Below are 22,699 nucleotides of genomic sequence, written 5' to 3'. Positions count from 1 at the left end.
GTGAAAGTTTGGCGAGGGGGGGGGCATAGATTGAAGCTCAGGCAATCACTTGCGATGAAAATAACAATAAAGCAGAGACAGGCTCGCTAACGTCTAATTCCTATATTATTTATATTTATTTTTGTATTATATTTTATACATCATAATATTTCAAGTATTATTATATTATTTAATTATATTAATAAATATTTTCATTATGTATGATTACTTAATATTTTTGGTTGATTATATTATTTTGTGTAAGAAATTGTAATGTCTTCATATTTTAAGACGAAAAGATGTTCTCGCATGTATGGCCTCGGTATTTATAAAAAAAGGAGTTAACGGGTGGTTAAGGATGCCATAGAGGCCACAACAACGAATCTATGAAATGAATAACGTTGGAAGTGTGTAGATTCTGACTCCATATAAAGACAGACGAATATTGAAGGTTGAGAACCGATTTTATTTACTACCAACAATTTGTATTAGGAGAGGCAAAGTGTTCGTAGGATGGAATGTGATTTTAACAAAGGAATGAATGTTCGTAAACTGTTTGTAGGTATGTATGAATTGACAAGGAATGAATGTTTGTAAAATGTAACTTATCTTTTAGACGATGGAGAGGGTCAGGTTAGGCTGGTCATCCTGCTGTCGGTGATGCGTGTCCTGACTTGTAACTGGAAATCGATGGACTTCTTTCATCAGCTCTAGCAGCCCGGCGTCTTCGTCGTCTTTCTCCTCCTCTCTCCTGGTTCTCTAAAAACCCTTGTTTTATAGTGGCAAACTGGCTCCCAGCAACTGTGATATTTGAGGTGTTTATTTTAGGCGCGAAGCTCTGCCATTGGTCAATAATTATTTTGTGGTTATCTTATTTTTTTTCTTCCCAAGCGGAAGCGATGCGTGGAGCCATATGCAAAAGACGATTTTTCATTTTGACTATCATGGTGGGTGCGTTAACATCCGGTTCGCTGCTAATTCTCATCATGTTCCCACACATGACAGCTGTTAAATCTTTATTCTACATTGTATTAAAGTTTTGTTTGATTAAAAGCTTTTTTTTCTTTCCTCTCAGACTCTTGTTGTGCGTGCCTGGGACATGAAGCGTCCTCTCCTTTTTGCTACTGCCATGAACAACTTAATGTGGGAACATGTCTTTACGAAAAAGCATATTGATACTTTAACTGGCTTCGGATTCATCGAGATTCCATCTGTTGTCAAAAAATTGGCTTGTAACGATATTGGTAAGGAAATATGACAGATTTTTTATGATTTGGTGACATTTTGACAGATTGAGGGTTTTGATTTATTTGCCTTCTCACAAGGTTAAAGTTTAACATCAGTTTATGTAGTAGGGGCGTGGGAGGATGACCAAGTCCTCAAAAAGGAGCACTCTGGATGTGACGAAAATAAAAATTGTCCCAGTTGAGAAAGATTTCTCCTTCATTGATCGAAAACAGAAAAGTTGAAGCCTAATACCAGAACAGGACAGTTTTATGTCGCTAGAGTGTAAAGTTATTTGAATAACCTTCCATAAAGTGCCATTAAGTTTCTCAACCTGTTCATTATCTTCAGGGTTGTATCTACTTGTTTTAGAGTTAGCATTTTCCATGTAAGAAGTTTCTAAATTCTTCCACAAAAAAGTCAGTAGCACGGTCAGTATGCATCATATCAGGCATACAAAAAAAATGAAAACAGCTGGATGACTGTTTTGGTTGTCATGTTCTTATGGGGAAAAGCAAGGGGAAAGCGAGAATACTAATCTATTATAGTAAGTATTTGTTACCATGTAAAGAAGTTGGTAATGAGTTCAATCGCTGGAAAGATAGTATGGTCTTTATGAGTGTCCCCTTGTTACTACTAACAAATTTGGGCTTCAAATACTGGCAGGGGTAGCAGGAGTTGGTTATGCATTTTATTTGGTCTAAAGAGAATTGGACATTCCTTAGTCTGATAAAATGGCAGAGCTGTATAACATCAGGATGGCATAATTGAATATTCAAATAATGATGGTCTTGCAGGGTGTGAGTGGGAGCTGAGATGCAAGAGAATGTGTCAGCAGCTGCATTTTCTGTTCCTGGATGGTAGATGATACTGAATTTGAACTGTGCCAGTTCAATACGCCAACAACATATTTTGTCATTTTTAATTTTAGATTTTCTACTGTGTTTGAACATAAAACTGATGCTCTTTTAATCCCTAATGACTTTGAAATGTCTGTCAAGTAGGAAATGACACCACTTTCGAAGAGCTTTGATAATCGCAACTGCTTCCTTTTTGACAGCATGGTGTTTAATTTTGTTCGGGTTCAGCATCCGTGAAACGAATGCAATGGGTTGACCTCGCTGATTTAGTGTAGCAGCTATGCAGTAATTACTTGCTTTTGTCTCTACTTCAAATTCTTTATCAGGGTAAACTGTCATTAGGGTAATGTCTTTAAGTCATTTTTAAATACCTGAAAAGAGTTTGACAAATGGAAGCAGTGGAAATTCCTTGCTGTGGTTGAACAAGAGTATTTTGTCGGAGAAGTTTTGAATAAATTTGCTATAGTACGAAAACATGCCAACTACTCGTTTTTGAGGCATGAGATTTAGAGGTAGTGGCATTTTAAGAAGTGGTCTCTCAGTCTTTAGTAGTCGGGAGCAATTTGGTTGTTTTGTATAGTGTATCCAAGTAGAGTGATTGTAGCAGCCAAAATGATGATCTTGCTTTCATTCAGTGTGATGTTATATCTTTTCATTACATCATAGAATCTTTAAAGATTGTGCTCATGCTCTTTTGGATTTCTTCCACATAATGTTGACTATATACACAAAAGTATCTGTTAGGTGTTCCTTATCTGTAATGTCATCAATACATGTTTGGAATACACTTACTTGTTGAGTGTTTTAAGTATGCTATACTGCACAGTCATCAATCATTTTACTGATATTAGGCATAGGATAGGTATCCAGTTCCGTAAATCTATTTATGGTATCACTGTAGTCAATGGCCATTCTTTTTTGTGATTTTCGTTAGAGGTCACCAGAACTTGAGCTTGCCAAGGAGACAAAAAGGGCTCTGTTATGTCTTCTCTCAACATCCAAGCAGTTTCGTCCATTATGAATTTGTTGTCAGCAATAGTGTAACGGTGTGGTTTGGTGGCAATAGGAGTTGTATGTGGGGAAAGTTGAGAAAAGAGAGGAGGGGGAGGAATGTTTATAGATGGAAAATAATGAGTTCATCCCAAGGATCATTGAATTTCAGAATTACTCTTTTGTACTTTTTAGGATGTCTTTCCTGATATTTGTCAATAAAGAGATCATTCACTTCTAAAGTCATGCCAGGATGGATAAATTCTTTATGCAATGTCTACAATGGTTTCGCCATTAATTTTGGCATGTTGGTTAGGTTCTGCCAAACCTATATATATATATATTTTTTTTTTTAGGTATATTAACGAGCTTCAGTCTTTTGGCAGTATTTTTTATTGATAAATGTTTCCACGGTACCAGAATCTCTTATTACATTCACAATATGTCCATTTATTTTACATTTAGTGAATGTACTGTCTTTTGCTTATGTCCTTAGTCAGTTGAGACTAGGCAGGGCGAGTCAGGGTTGTATAATACAGCAGCACTAGATGAGGAAGATTTACATACATTAGCCCAATGTCTATTTTTTTTTTTTTTACATTTCCTACACTAGCATTGTGTGCTAGGCATAACAATCATGTGTGCCGCAAGTTCCCACGGAAGAAACAAACTCTTTTAGGTTGAGCATTTTCCTTTATAGACGCTGTAGGTGTCTTCCAAAGGAATTACAGTAGCAGCTATGTTATGGTTGTTTTCGTAGCTTTTCAAATGTTTTCCTCCTTGTTCCAGTGATCTGGTCATTGCATAGGTTTCTTCCAGTATGAGGAAGGGTTTCTTGAGCAAGTGTTGTTGACTTGAGGAGGAGGAGGAGGAGGAGGAGGAGGAGGAGGAGATGCCACTGATAAAAATGTTTCTAATGTAGTGTTTTTTAAATTTTTTTTTGCAGTATGGCTTGAAAATTACACAACTTTGCGAATATTTCCACCTGTTGTATGAAAGCATCAATAGTTTGTGTCGGTTGCTGTTTGTTTGTAAATAGTTGGTGTCAATTATACACAACGTTTGTTGGTTTAATATAAGCAGTCTCAAGGGCCTCTATCGCACTGTTGTAGTCCGTGACATCGCTCATTATCTTGTCGACTGTAGGTGAAATGATGTAAAAAAGTTTTGGGGATTGTTTTCAATTTCATCGTTGTTGATAAAAGTTAAGTAGTTTCTGAAAGATAGTTTCCAGGGCTTATATAGTTTTTCTGAGTTTGAAGCAGAAGGTTCAATGTCAAATCTTTCTGGGCGCAGTAGTCTGACCATTTTGGTTTTGTTAGTTAATAAAATTGTAGTAAGTGAGAAGATATTTGAAAAAGAAGAGATTGGTATATCGTTAATAAAGGTTTTATAAAGAATACATGTGTTGTGGTTTTCATACAATGTTATAATAGCAGAATGACATCTTCCAGCCAAGGGGAATAACCTATGAGATTTTGGTGTATGTTTAGCTATAATCGACAAATCGATTTTTTTAAATATATCGTTTTAAGCAAAAACAATATTATGTACTTAATTGTCATGTCGGAAATAGTAATATATGCAAAAATTACGAAAATTCATCAAGTAGAACAGCTACTATTGTGTTTTCAGTAAAAAATAAAGTATCACTATAGACAATAAGCACCTCCATAGCTTTGTGTAAAATGTCAGTGTTTTACTCAATAACAGCAGCGTCATTGTTTCATGTGTTTACTATTTTCTGTCAATTTCTATGGATGGGCATTAGCACTATAATGGTTAATGGAAGTAACGTTTATTTGCTATCGGATTTTCATATTTACATTGTGAAACAAATAAATAGATCTTTTTAACGAACTACACAGACGAGAGTTACTAAAATTCATTTTAATGTTTTCTGTCGACACTTATGTATATAAAGATAATGTTGCTAAAAGGCTTCATGCTTTTTTGGAAAAAGGTACAAAAAATAAAGTTCACCTTCTATCAATTTAAATAATCAAGTCAAAATTTAATTCTTTTAGGTCGATTTTGGATTTTTATTATATCAAGAGTCCTGTATTCTATTATATGAATATATTTTTTTAAATATTGGAAACCTGTTATAAAAAAAAATCTTTATTTAAACTTCATATCGCGAAATATTGGAATTTAATATCATTTAAAACTCTTTAAAAAATAATAATTTTTTTAAATTCTCTTTTTTTGTTATAATTCAAATAACCATATTACGAAGAAAAAAAATTATCAAGAAAAAGTGTTTTTTTTTTAACATATTAATATCGATTTTATGTCCAATTTTATTTCAACTTTTAGATGAGGGAAATAATTAACAGGATTTTATATATATATATATATATATATATATATATATATATATATATATATATATATATATATATACATATTTCAGGAAAATATGACTATTATTTGATCTTTGCTAGATTTTTAAAACATGGGTATGTTTACGGCTTCAAAAACGTCACTACATAGGAATGTTGTTTTAAAGTGTCAATAATGTAAACACGATTTTAATCTCACATTTTCATTTTTGTATGTTGTAAAAAAATTAAAAATATTAGCAGTTTATTTGAAGCTTCTTCTTTTGAATGATAAAAAAGTTAGGTTGATAATAAATTAGTTACATCGTGTTACATATGGGGAGGGGTTAAAACTAGCGGACGTTGGAGGTACCTAATAGACAAAAAATATTGCAGCCATGACACAAGTAATCTAAAATATTCCTTTCAGAGTTATCTCCCCTGCCTTTAGACTTCTACCGTCTACCTCATAACGTCTAAGAAAAATGCGATTTTACCCAATTTTTCATACAAATTACTTTTAACTAACGAGGGTGGGGAGGGGAGCACATGGCTTTGCCCGGTCCTAAAATATGCTTTATAATGATATTTTAACTTGTCCAGATTTCATATATATCATTATAGAGTCGTAATTTCACAAGTAAAAAAAGTATTTGGGTGCCATCAGCTAGAATCGAAACCGAAAGCAAAACTGTGGCATTCAAAGCTGGTGACGTTACCACTGTACTAACGTAACATGCATATGAACTGATTGAAAATAAATCAACATGAATGTAAAAAATGTATATCAATTTTTTTTTTTTTTTTTTTCAATTTTGACTCCTTTTTAACCTTTTAGTTTCGAAAGAGATAGTTTTAAAATATGGGAGCAGACAGACATACAGACATAGTGCCTTTTATATTGTCGGAATTTTATCTTGCTTCCAGATAAACTCGCTGCTAAAGTAACTAACATGAAAAAAAAAAAAGCCAGCATGAAACAAAAGAGGGGAGGGGGGTAAAGAATAAAATATAAAGGTCTTGCTTTGAAATGAAGAAGAGATTTTATTCACAATAAACTTATGAAACACCAAAGTAACATATTATGAAAAAAAATAGCCCTGGTTCTTATAAAGAAGATGTCGCATCCATGAACAAATACAATAAGATTAAAAAATAGTATCTCCTAATCACACTCGCATATGAAACAAATTTTAGAAGCGTACTCACAAATTGAAAGCCAGTCAGGCTCGTGCTTTTTCTTTTTTTTTTTTGTTTAAAGTCCTTTTAGAATTTTCTCTCCCTCCATGTTTGCATGCAAACCGTAGACACACAGATGGATTTCAGAAGCAAGACCGCGTCGCTTGTCTGGATTTTTTTCTTTACCGGGTTTTCTTCTTTGTAGGAGATTCCCAAATTCCTTGTCTCGTAAAATAAGGTATTTTCTTTAAAATAATTTCACTCCTTCTAAAATACGTGCAAAACCGTAGTCACGTAGATAGTTTTCATAAGTATGTCTCGTCATATATCCGGGTATTCTTGCCGGGATTTTCTTCTTTGAAGGATGCTTGTCAAAATTCCATTTTCAGCACCGGGCAATGAACCAAAATGTCCAATCTCCACGCCGCCGAATTTCAAAAGAGGAAGAAATATGCGCTGGGCTCGTGACGTCATCACAGAGCTAGCATTTCCCTTTTCTCAAATTAAAAGGAGTTTCATACAAATCCAACATATACGAAACTAAAAATCATAAAGGATACGAAATACAGAAAATCATATATAAGAACCAGATAAAAAATAATAAATGTAAACGGGGGGAGGAGTGCACCATTATTGGTACAAAAATATTCCAACATTCTCCCCCAACAGGAAATGGCAGTCAACTTACAGTTGGATGACACCTGTAAAATTTACAATACAAAAGATTTTTTCTTTATATATACATATACCACAATGTATGGTCAGAAGAACTCCAGGAAACACATATCAGAACAAAAAAGCAGAAAAATTCAAATAGTCTTTTTTTATAAATTTTCACATGAAAACCTTCATGTTTCAGGTTTGAACAGAGGAGTACCCAACCAGATTCACAAATTTAAACTAATGCTACGATGCCAGGTCACAACACAAGTTTGAACTGAGAATATTTCGCCAGATAATTAACTACATACATATAAAAGAGTATAAAGGCTTGAGAAGTTCACTTACCATCCAACCTCCTCATCCTTATATTATCTCTGGCGAACACCAAAATATCTCAGCTCCCTCGTAACCACAAGAGCCCAGTGAGATCAACACTGGTGCTACAAGAGGGACGAATCCAATCAACCCTATGCTTTGATAAGTTCTTCAACTTTGTGGAATGAAATAAAACTGAATCCCCCATCCTACACAAATTATGCAAGGCAATTACAGTTTTAAACGTTTGCATAGCTATATACATATAGCCTAACAAGCAAAGTTGAGTATAGGTGTGGGAAACACCTAGGTAGCTGAATCTGGACACCCCAATCCAACTTGAGTGCACGTAACTCTTCAAAAACCATTCTCCTCTTGGTTTTTTCAAGTTGACAGGAGGATATAGTGCTTTCTGCCCTATACCCTTGATGCAGAATTTCTCTCCCAGTGCTAAATGAAGTGCACAAAACTTGCACTTTCTCATAGGATTGACTCCTGTCTTTTAACCACTGACCATTGTCAGAGTTACATAACCGGAGTAATATCCCACCGTCATGATTAAGTTCCTCAGCATTCTGACAAGGTTGTAGAAGATAACCACACATGCAAGTTTTCGAACTCACATGGTTAGAGGGCAAAACAATTCCAACATCCCATGGAAATCCCTCCATAAATTTCACAATATTCATGCCCACACTTAACAAGTCGTGGACACGAATGGTATCATTAATTTTACTTGGGAATCTCACTCCCAATACATTTTTCTTTAAAATATTACAGGCAAACTGCCCGCCAGAAAAATCAAACTTCAGTGCCTGACTATGCAGATCCTCTGAAGTGGCACCTGCAACACTGCTTTCAGACCGTGATACCACATTTTTCAAGCCAAACTTGCCAGCACTCAGCAAACAGTCTTCAGAGTCTGGACATTAGGGCTTAGTAGTCGGTAACTCGCCAAGCATCTCCCTAGGGGTTTCGAATATCACAGGGTTGCACAAAGAATCACACTCTACACCAATGAAAGAATGAATCGAACCTGGGACGAGAACACTACAACATTAACAGCATCCGCTTCTACTAGCAAACAGTCCACGTCCTCACGTAAGGAACAATCACCCAACAATTCTGTTATATTATCTACCGATGCTAACCATTCATCAACATCGGCTTGTTATAAAATAAGGCTTAGGTAATTCCTTCTGCAACCGCAATAAATCCATCTTCCCTAAATAAAACTTTCATTTCCTTACAAGGAATCCAGAAGAACGAGTGACCAACATCGTGCAGCATTTGTCCTTTTCTAAAAAATATGGAATAAATCCAAACAAATACAAAAAATAGGTGTTCCGAAATTAATCACAAAAAAATGCACACACAAAGGTTACAAAGGTATCCGCATAAAATTCCTTCCTCATAGCACAAACAAAACATGACCAATACAGCATATTGAGCCGTGAAAATATCAAGGGATACAATCTCCAGTTACAAATTAAAAGGGTCACTATGACTTAAAATTATAATTAAGTGAATTTAAAATTCAAACTTCTATATGGAAGTTAATAGACTAGAAAATGAACGTTTAACATTTTTATAGCAATATCCTCACTGAAATGTAATCTAGGAAAAAAGTGGGAAGAGAGTTTAAATATACAACTATGTCGGGGGAGGGTACATGCCACTATGTCACATGTGTATCTTCGAAAGAATCCAAATAACCAAATGCAAATACACGTTAAGCAAAGAAAATGGAACTTGTCTTTTCATAGACTCTTAGAATAACAGTCCGCAAAGCAAATGGGTATAAACTCGCTATAGAAAATTATAATAAATATCTTCAACGTATAATACAATATTTCTAATAATGTCGTCAGGTGAATTCACAACCCAGAAACATTTAACACATGTGAGAGAACGCACGTGTTCATTAAATCAAAATAATGGGGTATATATTATTCCTTTTTTTTTCCCTAATATATTGAGGGAAATACGTAGTACAAATAACACAGGCTTCGGACACAGCGTCTCTATTTACTAGGCTCCCCACGAGGGTATAATAAGATAAAAAGTCGTTTCTGAAAGTGGGGAAAATTCAGCTTCCAAAAAATATTGAACACGCTGGATTAGGACGAGAAATAAAATTACCTCAGTCTAGTAGGATTTCTTATTTGTTGACTAGAGACAGAAAATGTTATAGTTTCTCCCAACGTAAATCGCAATACCCGTGGAAATTCAACTAAAGCAAGTAAAATGGAAATTATATTTCGAAAGAGGGTTACGAAAGTCACAACTTCAATTCTAAAGGTAGAAAATGGAAAGTGCATACGTATTGCTTAATCTTTTTATTAAGAAAACTATATAAATAACTAGCTGTACCCTGCCACGCGTTGCTGTGGCTTAATTTCGTGTAATGGAAAATTCTAATAAAAAGAGAAAATGCATGTTTCTTATATTCTTAGTACAGCAATCCACTCCAAAAAGTAAAAAAAAAAAAAGGCGAAAATGAAAAAAAATATGGTACTCTTGCAGAATTGGATCCGGATCCTCGGGAGTTACCATCAATCATGGCTTGGGCTCGACCAACATTCAGTGGATTAAGCAGAAAGTTGCTAAACCATTGAAACGCTAAATAGTTTTCTTTTTTATTGTATTCAAAAATGTGAGTTTTTAATTAATATTTGGGTAAGGGGGGGGTGTTACTATACACAGATTCGAAAAAGTTGTTCAAAAACGAATAAATGAAAGCAAAGGTAAGGTAAATTACGTTTCTATCTAACTGGATAACTTTTTAGTGTTTTTATTTAATGTAAAATGTTTAATCGGCTCAAAAACGCAGTGCTTATCTATGTATTTGAAAAAGACGAATGGTCGCAGACTCTGTTGAATACGTTAAGTTTAGGAAAATCAGTTAAAAACTATACAAAACAATGTCAGACACCTACTGATTATATGTTATTGTGACATAGGCTGACATATTCAGTGGGTTTCTGATAGTATTTTGTTTAGTTTTTTAGTTTTAAATCATTTTTTCAAACTTAACATCATCAACAGTGTCCATCACGTTTGTATTTTTCAAATTTCCAAGTTTAATTAAAGTTTTATGATATGTTTTTTTATTCAATTGTAAGGTTAAAGTACAGAATAGATACAAAACACCCTCCCCTCCCCATGTTAAGAATGGCTTTTAAAATAATAACATTATTATTTCAGCACGGATCACTCTCTACATGAGTACCTAATATTTTTTTCAGCCATTCTTACCATAGAGAGGGGATGGTGTTTTGTAACTATTCTGTGCTTTTTTAACTAACAATTTATTATTAAAAAAAGATATTGTGAAATTATAAAAAAATAAAAAGATATTGTGAAAGTTGAATTTAACTTGAAAAAAAAAAACAAAAAAACAATGTGAACAACATTGTAGCCGGACCTTATTTGGCAATAATGTTACGTGAGTTGATTAATGGGTGCTAATGCACTTACTGATCGGCGCTATTTTTTAAAATCGTATTTCCAAGCTTAATTAAAGGTTTATGTTTTTTTTGGTATTTTTTTTTAGATTAGGTCCACCTCCACAACTTTCTTTTAAATGACGACTTTTAAAGGTTTCCGACTATGCTGAATACAGAAATCGCATTGAAATTTTGCAGACATAAGTAGTTATCGAGATATAGATAGTTGTTTTATGCATTGTATTATTTGGCGGCCATCTTTGTTACGTGCAGAGATTTGTTTATGACGCGCGCAAGCGTGTAAAAAAGACGGCTGCCAGAGATTACAATGCATTATACAAATTTTTAATATCTCAATAACTACTTATTTCTGCAAAATTTAAATGCGATTTCCGTATTCAGCATAGTCGAAAACCTACAAAAGTCGTCATTTAAAAGAAAATTGTGGAGGTGGACCTAATCTAAAAATTTACCGCTTTTTTCATTCAATTGTAAGGTTAAAGTACAGAATAGGTACAAAACACCCTCTTCTCCCAATGTTAAGAATGGCTTTTTAAATAATAACGTTATTATTTCAACACGGATCAATAAGTGCACGAGTACCCAATTTCTTTAAAAGCATTCATATTTTCTTATATAAAAACAATTTCTGTAAAAAAAAAGAAAAAACGTGCACTTTCAATCTTTGTTAAAAAAGGTTTTCTTGAAAAAAAACAAACAAAAAAATACGGTAAAAAAAGCAAAGTACAAAACATTAATCAGTATTCATGCAGAGAGTGATCCGTGCTGAAATAATAACGTTATTATTTAAAAAGCCATTCTTAACATGGGAAGGGGAGGGGGTTTGTACCTATTCTGTACTTTAACCTTACAATTGAATAAAAAACATATCATAAAACTTTAATTAAACGTGGAAATACGATTTAAAAAATAGCGCGGATCACTCTCTGCATTAGCACCGAAAGTACAGAATAGTTAGAAAACATCCTCCCTCCCCATGTTAAGAATGGCTTTCTAAATAATGTTAATGATTCAGTACTGTTCCTTGTCTGCTTAAGTTTAACTTTTGTTTATTAAATTGTTAGGTGAAAGTCCAGAATAGTTACAAAACACCCTCTTCTCCCAATGTTAAGAATGGCTTTTTAAATAATAACGTTATTATTTCAGCACGGATCAATAAGTGCACGAGTACCCAATTTCTTTAATAAAGAAAAAGCATTCATATTTTCTTATGTAAAAACAATTTCTGTAAAAAAAAAAAGAAAAAACGTGTACTTTCAATTTTTGTTAAAGGTTTTCTTGAAAAAAACAAAACAAAAAAATACGGTAAAAAAAGCAAAGAACAAAACATTAATCGGTATTCATGCAGAGAGTGATCCGTGCTGAAATAATAACGTTATTATTTAAAAAGCCATTCTTAACATGGGGAGGGGGTTTGTACCTATTCTGTACTTTAACCTTACAATTGAATAAAAAACATATCATAAAACTTTAATAAAACGTGGAAATGCGATTTAAAAAATAGACAGATCACTCTCTGCATTAGCACCGAAAGTACAGAATAGTTAGAAAACATCCTCCCTCCCCATGTTAAGAATGGCTTTCTAAATAATGTTAGTGATTCAGTACTGTTCCTTGTCTGCTTAAGTTTAACTTTTGTTTATTAAATTGTTAGGTGAAAGTCCAGAATAGTTACAAAAGACCCCTATCCCCATGTTAAGAATGGCTTTCTAAATAATAACGTCATTATTTCAGCGGGGTAGCTTCTCTGCATAAGTACCATGTTTTGTTTTTAAATTGTTAGGTGAAAGGACAGAATAGTTACAAAATACCATCCCCATGTTGAGAATGTCTTTCTAAATAACAGTATTTCAGCACGGTATTTTCTATGCATACGTACTATCTATTTTTGTTTATTAAATTGTTAGGTGAAAGTAGAGAATAGATGCAAAACTCCCTCCCCATGTTAAGAATAGCTTTCTAAATAACGGTATTATTTCAGCACGATACCTTCTCTGCATAAGTACTATCTTTTGTTGGTTATCCTGACGCTGTGCATTTCTTTATTTACATTGGAAGTGACGTCACAGAAATCTTATAATACGGATGGCTACAATTGTAAAAATAATTTGTTTTATTTTTCTTTCATTTTGATATCCTTTTTTCTCCCGTTTGTTTTTGTTTTCTACAATTAATAAACCAGTTTACAAGTAAAAAATAATTTGTTTTAGCGAATTTAATTTTTTTTCTCTCCCATTTGTTATATTGGTATTTGAGCGGAGAATCTAACATTTCTTTTCATTTTGAGAATTTGTTTTAGTTTTTAATTACTAACACAGCGGAGAATTTAAACCCCCCCCCCATTTCTTATTTTGAGCGGAAAATTTATTTTATTTTCATTTTGAGCTCAAATACCAATATAACAAATGGGAGAGAAAAATAAAACAAATTATTTTTACAATTGTAGCCATCCGTATTATAAGATTTGTGTGACGTCACTTCCAATGTAAATAAAGAAGTGCACAGCGTCAGGATAACCCTTTTGTTTATTAAATTGTTAGGTGAAAATATAAAATAGTTACAGAACACTCTCCCTTTCCCATGCTAAGAATGGCTTTCTTAATAGCGTTATTTTAGCATGGTACCTTCTTTGCATAAGTACCATCTTTTGTTTATTAAATTGTTAGGTGAAAGTATAGAATAGTAACAAAACGTCCTCCCCATGTTAAGAATGGCTTTCTAAATAGCGTTATTATTCTATTATTATATTATCATGGTACTGTCTCGGTATAAGTACCATGTTTTGTTTATTAAATTGTTAGGTGAAAGTACAGTACTCATGCAGAGAGTGATCCGTGTTGAAATAATAACGTTATTATTTAAAAAGCCATTCTTAACATAGGGAGGGGAGGGGAGGGTGTTTTGTACATAATCTGTATTTTAACCTTACAATTAAATAAAAAACATATAATAAAACTTTAATTAAACCTGGAAATACGATTTAAAAAATAGCGCGGACCACTCTTTGCATTAGCACTACCAACCAATCTTATATCGAAAAACAAAAAAAAACAAAAGAAAACTCAAAAAGCAAGCGACAAACTTTTTTTTTTTGCCTTATATAATAAAGAAAAAAATGTTTAAATTAAAAAATTTGGAAGATAAACAAATGAATTATGTTTTTTTTGTTTTTTTTTACTTATCAAGTAAACAGAAAATGAAATCTACTTCCTCTCGTCAATTCATGGTTGTGAAATGAATCGAACCGGAAGTTCAGTTTTATCAACAGAACAGTTTCGCACTAACGGTTACGAAAATATATTTATTTTATTTAATATTTTAATAATTTGCGAGGAAAATTTATTTTTATAACATAAAAACATCCCTCGACTCTAAAAATGGGTTGTCTGAAAATTTCAAATAAATTGGTAACGTAGAAATATGGTTTTATTCACTTGTAACGAACCAAATTTACATTTTTATATATATAGATTGTGTGCTAGGCGTACATAAAATATATTAAGACAGATATAAATAAAGACATTAGACGTTCATAAAAATGCTAAATTCAGGAATAAACTAAATATAACATTGTTAAATTCGGGAATTTTTGTTAAGCGAATGTCGAAAACGCTAAATTACATTACACGTTTTCTAAATTCAGGACATAGCTGTCGTTGAATGTTTTAAGGATAGCGTTAAGATACACACCAAGTTACATCTTAAGAGGGAAGGGAATTTAGTAGCTGAAATATCTATACGGGCCGTGGGTGTGGGGAGATTACAGAAAGAGTCAACAAGTGGGCCAGTGATAGGAGTGTATATAACCCTAGCTAAGTAACGTATTGACAGAATGAGAATAAAACGGGTCTCGAGATAGAAAGGGGAGGGCACACGCTTCGTATCATACAAGGCGTATAGTAACTTAGTTTGCTAAATTTTTTGAAACAACTGACCACTTAATTTGAAAAGTATTCTGAAATAAGGGAACACGAGTTTGTAAAATGCCTTCAAATAAAAGCAGTAAACTTACAAAATGCTTCTAAATAACGGAAGAAATTCACAGTAGTTGAACGAATCTAAGTGACAAGTCGATAGGGTAAGGTAGCGGAGGTAACAGAAATGTCAAGAGGTTAAATTTAATCCTAACTTGAAAGAAAAGAATTAAAGCGTATCTTGATTAGAAAAAGGTACACTTAATTTTCAAGGTGTCCCAAATAAGGGACAAAAAATGGCTAAATATATTTAATATAGAGACAAAGTTTGCAAAATGCATTTACCGAAAGAGAATTAACGTATCTTGATGAAAAGGGAATATACTTTACTTTCAAAGCGTTCCGAAGAAGGGGATAATAAATTTGCAAAATGCATTTAAATAAAAGCAGTAATTTTCCAACCACTTCTACATAAAGGGGAGAAATCTGCAAAATGTCAGAAAGCAATTTGCAAAATGTCCCCCAAATAAAAGCAGAAATTTCCCAAACTACTTTTAAATATAGGAAGAAAAATTTGCAAAATGTCGGAATTTTATCTTGCTTCCAGATAAACTCGCTGCTAAAGTAACTAACATGAAAAAAAAAAAAACAGCATGAAACCAAAGAGAGGGGGGGGGGGTAAAGAATAAAATATAAAGGTCTTGCTTTGAAACGAAGAAGAGATTTTATTCACAATGAAATTAATTGCAAATTTTTCCCTTTGCAGGCATCAAACTTATGAAACGCCAAAGTAACTTATTATGAAAAAACATGACACTGGTTCTTATAAAGATGTCGCATCCATGAACGAATACAATAATAAGATTCAAAAATAGTATCTCCTAATCACACTTGCATATGAAACAAATTTTAGGAGCGTACTCACAAATTGAAAGCCAGTCAGGCACGTGCCTTTTTCTTTTTTTTTTGTTTAAAGTCCTTTTAGAATTCTCTCTCCCTCCATGTTTGCATGCAAACCGTAGACATACAGATGGATTTCAGAAGCAAGACCGCGTCGCTTGTCTGGATTTTTTTCTTTACCGGGTTTTCTTCTTTGTAGGAGATTCCCAAATTCCTTGTCTCATAAAATAAGGTATTTTCTTTAAAATAATTTCACTCCTAAAATACATGCAAAACCGTAGTCACGTATATAGTTTTCATGAGTATGTCTCATCACATATCCGGGTATTCTTGCCGAGGTTTTCTTCTTTGAAGGATGCTCATCAAAATTCCATCTTCAGCACCGGGCAATGAACCAAAATGTCCAATCTCCACGCCGCCGAATTTCAAAAGAGGAAGAAATATGCGCTGGGCTCGTGACGTCATCACGGAGCTAGCATTTCCCTTTTCTCAAATTAAAGGGAGTTTTGTACAAATCCAACATATATGAAACTAAAAATCATAAAGGATACGAAATACAGAAAATCATATATAAGAGCCAGATAAAAAATAATAAATGTAAAAAAGGGGGGGGGGATGCACCATTATTGGTACAAAAAAAATTCCAAGATTATCTTAGATTATAAACAGCTGTCTACTCAATGATTTTTCGTAATTTTTGGATATGTCACTATTTTTGGCATAACAATTAAGTACGTAATAATGTTTTAGCTTAAAACCCCATACTTAAAAAATCGATCTGTTCATTGTATCTTAACAAGTACCGTCATTTTATTACCACTAGGGATCGTTGGAAGAGGTAATGAATGCTAGAGGAGTAAAGGGTAATTTAAAACTATGACATTTATTTTATTGAAGAATAGTTAAGAATAGGGAAGATTTTTTTTGGCGGGGGGGGGGGAGTGGTGATGCTGTGTCCTCTTCTAACAGTCAAAAAAAAAAAAAAATAAAATAACACTGACAATTATTTTAGTTCTTCATGGTGTCGCGGTGCGCTCACATCGTAGCTTATGTTTTGCCATGCTGGCCATTTTCTTACACCCTTCCTTGCCTACAAGAAGCTTCAACACATTAAAAAGAAAAAGAATGTTTTATATCTTTTTTTTTTCAATCTGGGGGGGGGAGTATTTGTACGTACACACACACACACACACACACACACACACGCACACACACACACACACACACACACACGCACACATGCACACACACACACACACTATATTCATCCCCCCTCACATTTTGAGAAAAAACATATTCTCTCAGCAATGGCTCACATTCAAATAGGCTCACACACTTTGCTAAAAAGAACATATTTTTGGCGGACGTAGTTGGAAGCACCATCATGTGACACAACCAGCCGATGAGAAAATTTAGAATAGAATTTCTTTTACGAATTTCCAAAACGCCAAAATATCAGCAGAAGCTAATGTTCTGTGGAGCCGGTCAGAGAGGTATAAAAAGGGCATTTTTGCGCTTAAACAGGCAGTCGACCTTTGGACACCATGGCGTAAACATCAACATTGACCCGTCTGTGTTTGGACGTTAAACACACGCGCGCCCGTCAATTAATTCCTCCACATGGATACGGGCTTGCTACCCTAATGGACTTTTTATTTTTACTCTTTTCTATCTCTCCGCTAAGTTTGCGGTGGACTTTTTATATTGTTTAATTCTTCGTAAAAGGACTGGTTATTTCTAACCAAGAACTTTCATTTTTCTATATCTTTTCATTCAATCACCTCAGTCGCAGGAAGGGACTGTCAATTAAGAAGAAACTCTCTTATCTTCTCTTTTCATTCATTTACAATTGTGAGACTAACCGTAGCCCTCGGCGCAAGAGGGTCCGTGTGTGCCTGGCGTGTGGGGTGGTGGCTGATCCTGTGGTCGGGGCAGCGGAAGAAAGAGTTTCAAGATGGCGCCTGCCTGCTTTTATTAGAGACGGAATCTCGCAGGATCGCGCGAGATCTCGCGGGGATGCAAATTAGCTAGGCCATCTTGAGTAATAAAAATCGGTCCATTGGAGGTGCGAGTCAGTCGGGTTCTGACGTTCGTGGCGATCAGTACAGTGACCGTTGGGTTCCGTGTCTATTCGTGCAGTCAGCTGAGCTTTGTAAGTTGCCGTGGCTGTGATTGTTTGTTGGTTTGCTGTGTGTTGCTGTGGTTCTTCAGTGAAACGCTTCGTTGCCCACGACGAGTCTCACCGTCTCCTACACAAGATACTCTTACAAGCTATTTCGGCAAGACTTTCGCCCGCGTCTTAGGACCGACTGACCCGTGCTCGACCGCCGTTGGCACGGAACCCTTCTCCACTTCAGTCTTCGAACGAGCAAGGCCAGGTCACGCACCAAGGCAGCCAGCGAAATGCTGATAAGACGGAGGCTCGAGACTGTGAAAAAACTGGTGACGGAGTACAACCTGTCCGTAGACGTAGTGCTCGTCGCCTCGGACTACAACCTCGCCGACAAGCTCACTCGGGTACCACGGAGATGGTATGAGGCTATGAAGAAAGAAGCTAAGCCATTGCCTCTGTGTGCTGCCTCCGTCGAGGAGGACGAAATCAGGAAGATACATCACGACAGTGGGCACCCCGGAGTGCAACGGACCTACTACTTTGTGAAGTTGGCGAGACCATCAATACCAAAAAGCGCAGTAAGAGCAGTGGTCAGGGAGTGCCAAACGTGCCAGTCCATCGACCCCGCCCCAGCCAGATGGCGGAAAGGACAGCTGGGAATGGACGCGACTTGGAGTCGGTTGGGTATGGATATAACCCACTACGGCAGCCAACACTTCCTCACGCTGATAGACTGCGGGCCAACGAGGTTCGCGATTTGGCGCCAATTGGCAAGGCAGGATTCCACCAGTGTCATCCACGAATTGGAATCCATATTCTACGAAAGGGGGCCGCCTGAGGAGATCCTCACAGATAACGACACGGCGTTCTGCAGCAGGGAATTTAGGCATTTTATGGACAACTGGGGGATCCGCCTTCGACACCGATGCGCGTATGTGCCGAGCGGCAATGGCATAGCGGAGCGATGCCACCGAACCGTGAAGAGGATCGCGGCCAGGAAGAAGTGTACGATCGCGGAGGCGGTTTACAGATACAACACAACGCCTAAGGACACCGTGACTGGCGGCAGTGCGCCTGCTGATGCGATTCATCACTACCACGTGCGCGTCAAGGACGTTGAAGTGTGTCTACCCGACCAACGAGAACTCCAGGGGACGTACCAAGTGGGAGACACCGTCTGGGTGAAGCCACCCGGCGGCCGGTGCACCAGCAGCTTTTGGAGGGGGCGGGTCACCGGCGTCATCAGTGAACAGGCCATACTAGTCGATGGTACTCCGCGCCACGTAAGGGATGTCCGGCCCGCTCTAAGCGCTGACCAATCGGCAAGCAGTGGAAGTAGCGAGTCATCCGACGATGAGCGATGGATCCAACCCGTGCCCCACGAACCTGGTGACTCAACTGCGAGCAGTGGAAGGAGCGAGTCATCCGACGATGAGCGATGGATCCAACCTGTGCCCCATGGACCTGATGACTCAACTGCGAGCTCTAATGCTGATGCTTCCGATGCCACTTCTGAGAGCTCCGATGAGGAAGTCCCGGCAATACCCCTCCGCAGGAGTGCTCGAATCAAACGGCCACGTCCGCCGTGTCACGTATGTGATCTGGAGACCAGGGGGGAGTGTGAGACTAACCGTAGCCCTCGGCGCAAGAGGGTCCGTGTGTGCCTGGCGTGTGGGGTGGTGGCTGATCCTGTGGTCGGGGCAGCGGAAGAAAGAGTTTCAAGATGGCGCCTGCCTGCTTTTATTAGAGACGGAATCTCGCAGGATCGCGCGAGATCTCGCGGGGATGCAAATTAGCTAGGCCATCTTGAGTAATAAAAATCGGTCCATTGGAGGTGCGAGTCAGTCGGGTTCTGACGTTCGTGGCGATCAGTACAGTGACCGTTGGGTTCCGTGTCTATTCGTGCAGTCAGCTGAGCTTTGTAAGTTGCCGTGGCTGTGATTGTTTGTTGGTTTGCTGTGTGTTGCTGTGGTTCTTCAGTGAAACGCTTCGTTGCCCACGACGAGTCTCACCGTCTCCTACACAAGATACTCTTACAACAATCTTTTAAAAAAATAAATTTTGTATTTAATTTATCCATTTGTCTCAGTCATCTTTGCTTGATTCTTTCAACTCCATTTTATACTCGATTCTTATCACCATTATTATTTATTATTTTGAATTTGCGGGATTAACATCGACACACGTTAGTCCCACAACAAAGGCAATCTCTATTCAATTCGAAATATTTTCATATAAATTTCAATCGTAAGGGAAGCAATTCAGTATTTAGTTTAATAGGGGGAATAACTCGTATTGTTTTTGATTTGCTTTTACAGATTAAAAAAAAAATTTGTAAACTTCCTTGTTCCTTGAGTAATTCTGCCGAGAAATCTATCAACCCTCATTCTGCTTTCAGATCCGAATAAAATAGTGGCCGGATTCCATGAATTCTTTTACAACATTGTGACTTAATAACCGACATAACATTGATATGCTTTAAAACAAGTAAATCTTGAGAACTTTCAGAAATATGAACAGTGCAAGAAGCTGCTTCATCATGAATGGCTGCACAGATGCAGGGAATGGAGTGTATTTCTAGGAAGGGATACTTTGTCAAAATGAAGCATCACCAAGTTGGAGTGCAATTGTGCCAAATGTGATCAGATTTTTTATCCTGCAGCCTGAATAATGTAGAAAATCGCAGACCACTAAAGTATCAGTATCTTTGTAGATTTACCCCATCCCCCCAATGAGATTCTACCTTTTTTTAGGCGATTAGATATGAACATCCTGAAAATTTTATCGAAAGAAGAAGAAGAAAAAAAAAAAAAAACACCATGTAGAATAGGAGATAAGTTTCAACATAAAATAATTTCAGATCATTTTGGCTTTGTAGGACAATTAACCTATTTTTATTTTAACACTAACCTCAAGTTCAACTGCCAAGATCAATAAAACCACATATATATTATCTCCCATAAAAAAAAAATTAGTAAACTGCCTTTAAATGCGAGAATAGGTCAGAAATAGATCACTTTATATTGTTAATGTGTGAAATTGATCTGTCACTTTGGATTCTAAAATGATTTTTTTTCTTCTTTCCATTAAGTTTTTCAGTGTTCACATGTAATCACCCAAAAAATCTAATTTTTATTGGGTGACTAGTATGTCGCTCAGCGTTGTCCAGTCATATGATATTTTAATTTATGCAGAATTTGTATTTATTATTACAGAGACAATTTTCTATATGTCAAGTTTCAAGTTTTTAGACCAAAATTGTACGTTTAATTCTTTTTTTCATATTCCATCTTTAGATAAATTGAGCATTTTTTTCCTCTTTTTTTCTTTTTCAGGTATGGGTGGTATGGCTCCTGTTAAAACGATTGTTGATAAAATACTGTCATCTTTACAATTCTTGGAAGAGAATTCTCCCAAAGTAGCTACCTCGCCTGAGTCAGTTTTTCATTAATAATCGTTGATTGTTTTGTTTTTAATTGAATTTAGATACCACCTCCCCCAATCACTAAAAAATCATTCGGTCATGATATCTTTTAGGTACGGACAATTTAATGGCTGTTTGGTTAGAAGGGGCATGGTTTTGAATGCCGGCTAATCATAATGATTTTTTTAAATTTTCAATTACTTTTTTATTGTGTTTGAAAGATAATAGTTTAAAGTTAATTTCTCCAAGAAAAAAAGTGTGTGAAATAAAAAATACATGGAATAAATTTATCTTAAATTTGAAAAACCCTACATTTCAAGTAAGAATTCATTATGACAAAGATCGTGTTTACATTTTTCTGGCAAGAAATATATAAGTTTTCTGGAATTATTTCCAAATTAAGTATTAAGTTAAAGTCTTAAGATAGTGAATTAATACAATAAATGTACTTAACTTTTGCTAAAAAAAGTAATAATTATCCAAAAATGTGACACTGGTAGGAACGAGACTTGTTTATTGTATAAAAAAAAAAAAAAAAAAAAAAAAACTCTGGCGGCAAAATTCAAATATGTATGGAAGGACAAATTGGGCATTATTTATTTCTTTATTTAACATTATTCCGGTATACTGAGCAACTTTTTTCTTTTTTTTTTTTTTTTTGAGTAGCAGAACCCCTTCCTTCATTTAAAAATGCATAAAAGTTAATTAAATTCATTAATTATACTACTGACATTCATTGAAAAAAAAAGTTAGCGCCATTATTTATTAATATTGATACAGAATTACAATTGGTTAAGTTAAGAAAACAATTTATAATTATTGAAAAAATTACACATTAAAAAATACAGATATACGTTAAAATTTATCAGAATGTCTACGTGAAATTTAAGTTGATAAACAAACAGGCAGTTAATTGAAGAGAGGAGGAGGGTGGGCAAAACAGACTGGTTTTCTTTTTAAGTCTGTGCATCCGTACTTACCGACATGGAACGTTCATATAGTTTTTACCATTTTTTATTAAATTATTTTTCTATGTTCCTGTCTTTCAATTTAATTTTTTTTTACTTTATTTTCTAAGATTATATGAACATTATCTTACGTTGATGATTATACATTCATGTGTGCAATGGAAATATTACGGGCTTTAGGGACTTATTTTGTAATGTTCCTGTAAAAATTATTTTATTTTTTTATTTTACAAATTACGATGCTTTATTTACATAAAAAAAGCAAGAATAGATTCTTGCATTTTTATTTACTACTGAAAACCATAACTTTGGTAAAGGCATTTTTTATTTAAACAAAGTAATACATTTCCACTAAGATTTAAATAATAATATATAG

The 22,699-nt window shown here is 35.3% G+C and overlaps 1 protein-coding gene across 1 annotated transcript in view; it reads left to right on the top strand.

The window, feature by feature from the left end:
• LOC145276982 (phosphopantothenoylcysteine decarboxylase-like) overlaps positions 1-21,902 on the top strand; it is a 48,464-nt gene extending 26,562 nt beyond the window's left edge. The window contains exons 4-5 of the mRNA XM_080128547.1: positions 1,055-1,223; positions 21,267-21,902. Of these exons, the coding sequence (XP_079984673.1) occupies positions 1,055-1,223; positions 21,267-21,382 (285 nt within the window). The 3' untranslated portion in view covers positions 21,383-21,902. The remainder of the gene's footprint in view (positions 1-1,054; positions 1,224-21,266) is intronic.
• The last annotated feature ends 797 nt before the right edge of the window (positions 21,903-22,699 follow it).

The sequence above is a fragment of the Euprymna scolopes genome, chromosome 5 (assembly GCF_053919585.1).
Source record: "Euprymna scolopes isolate OS-2025 chromosome 5, ASM5391958v1, whole genome shotgun sequence".
Taxonomy (NCBI): Eukaryota; Metazoa; Mollusca; class Cephalopoda; order Sepiida; family Sepiolidae; genus Euprymna; species Euprymna scolopes.
This window is presented reverse-complemented; position numbering and strand designations above follow the sequence as displayed.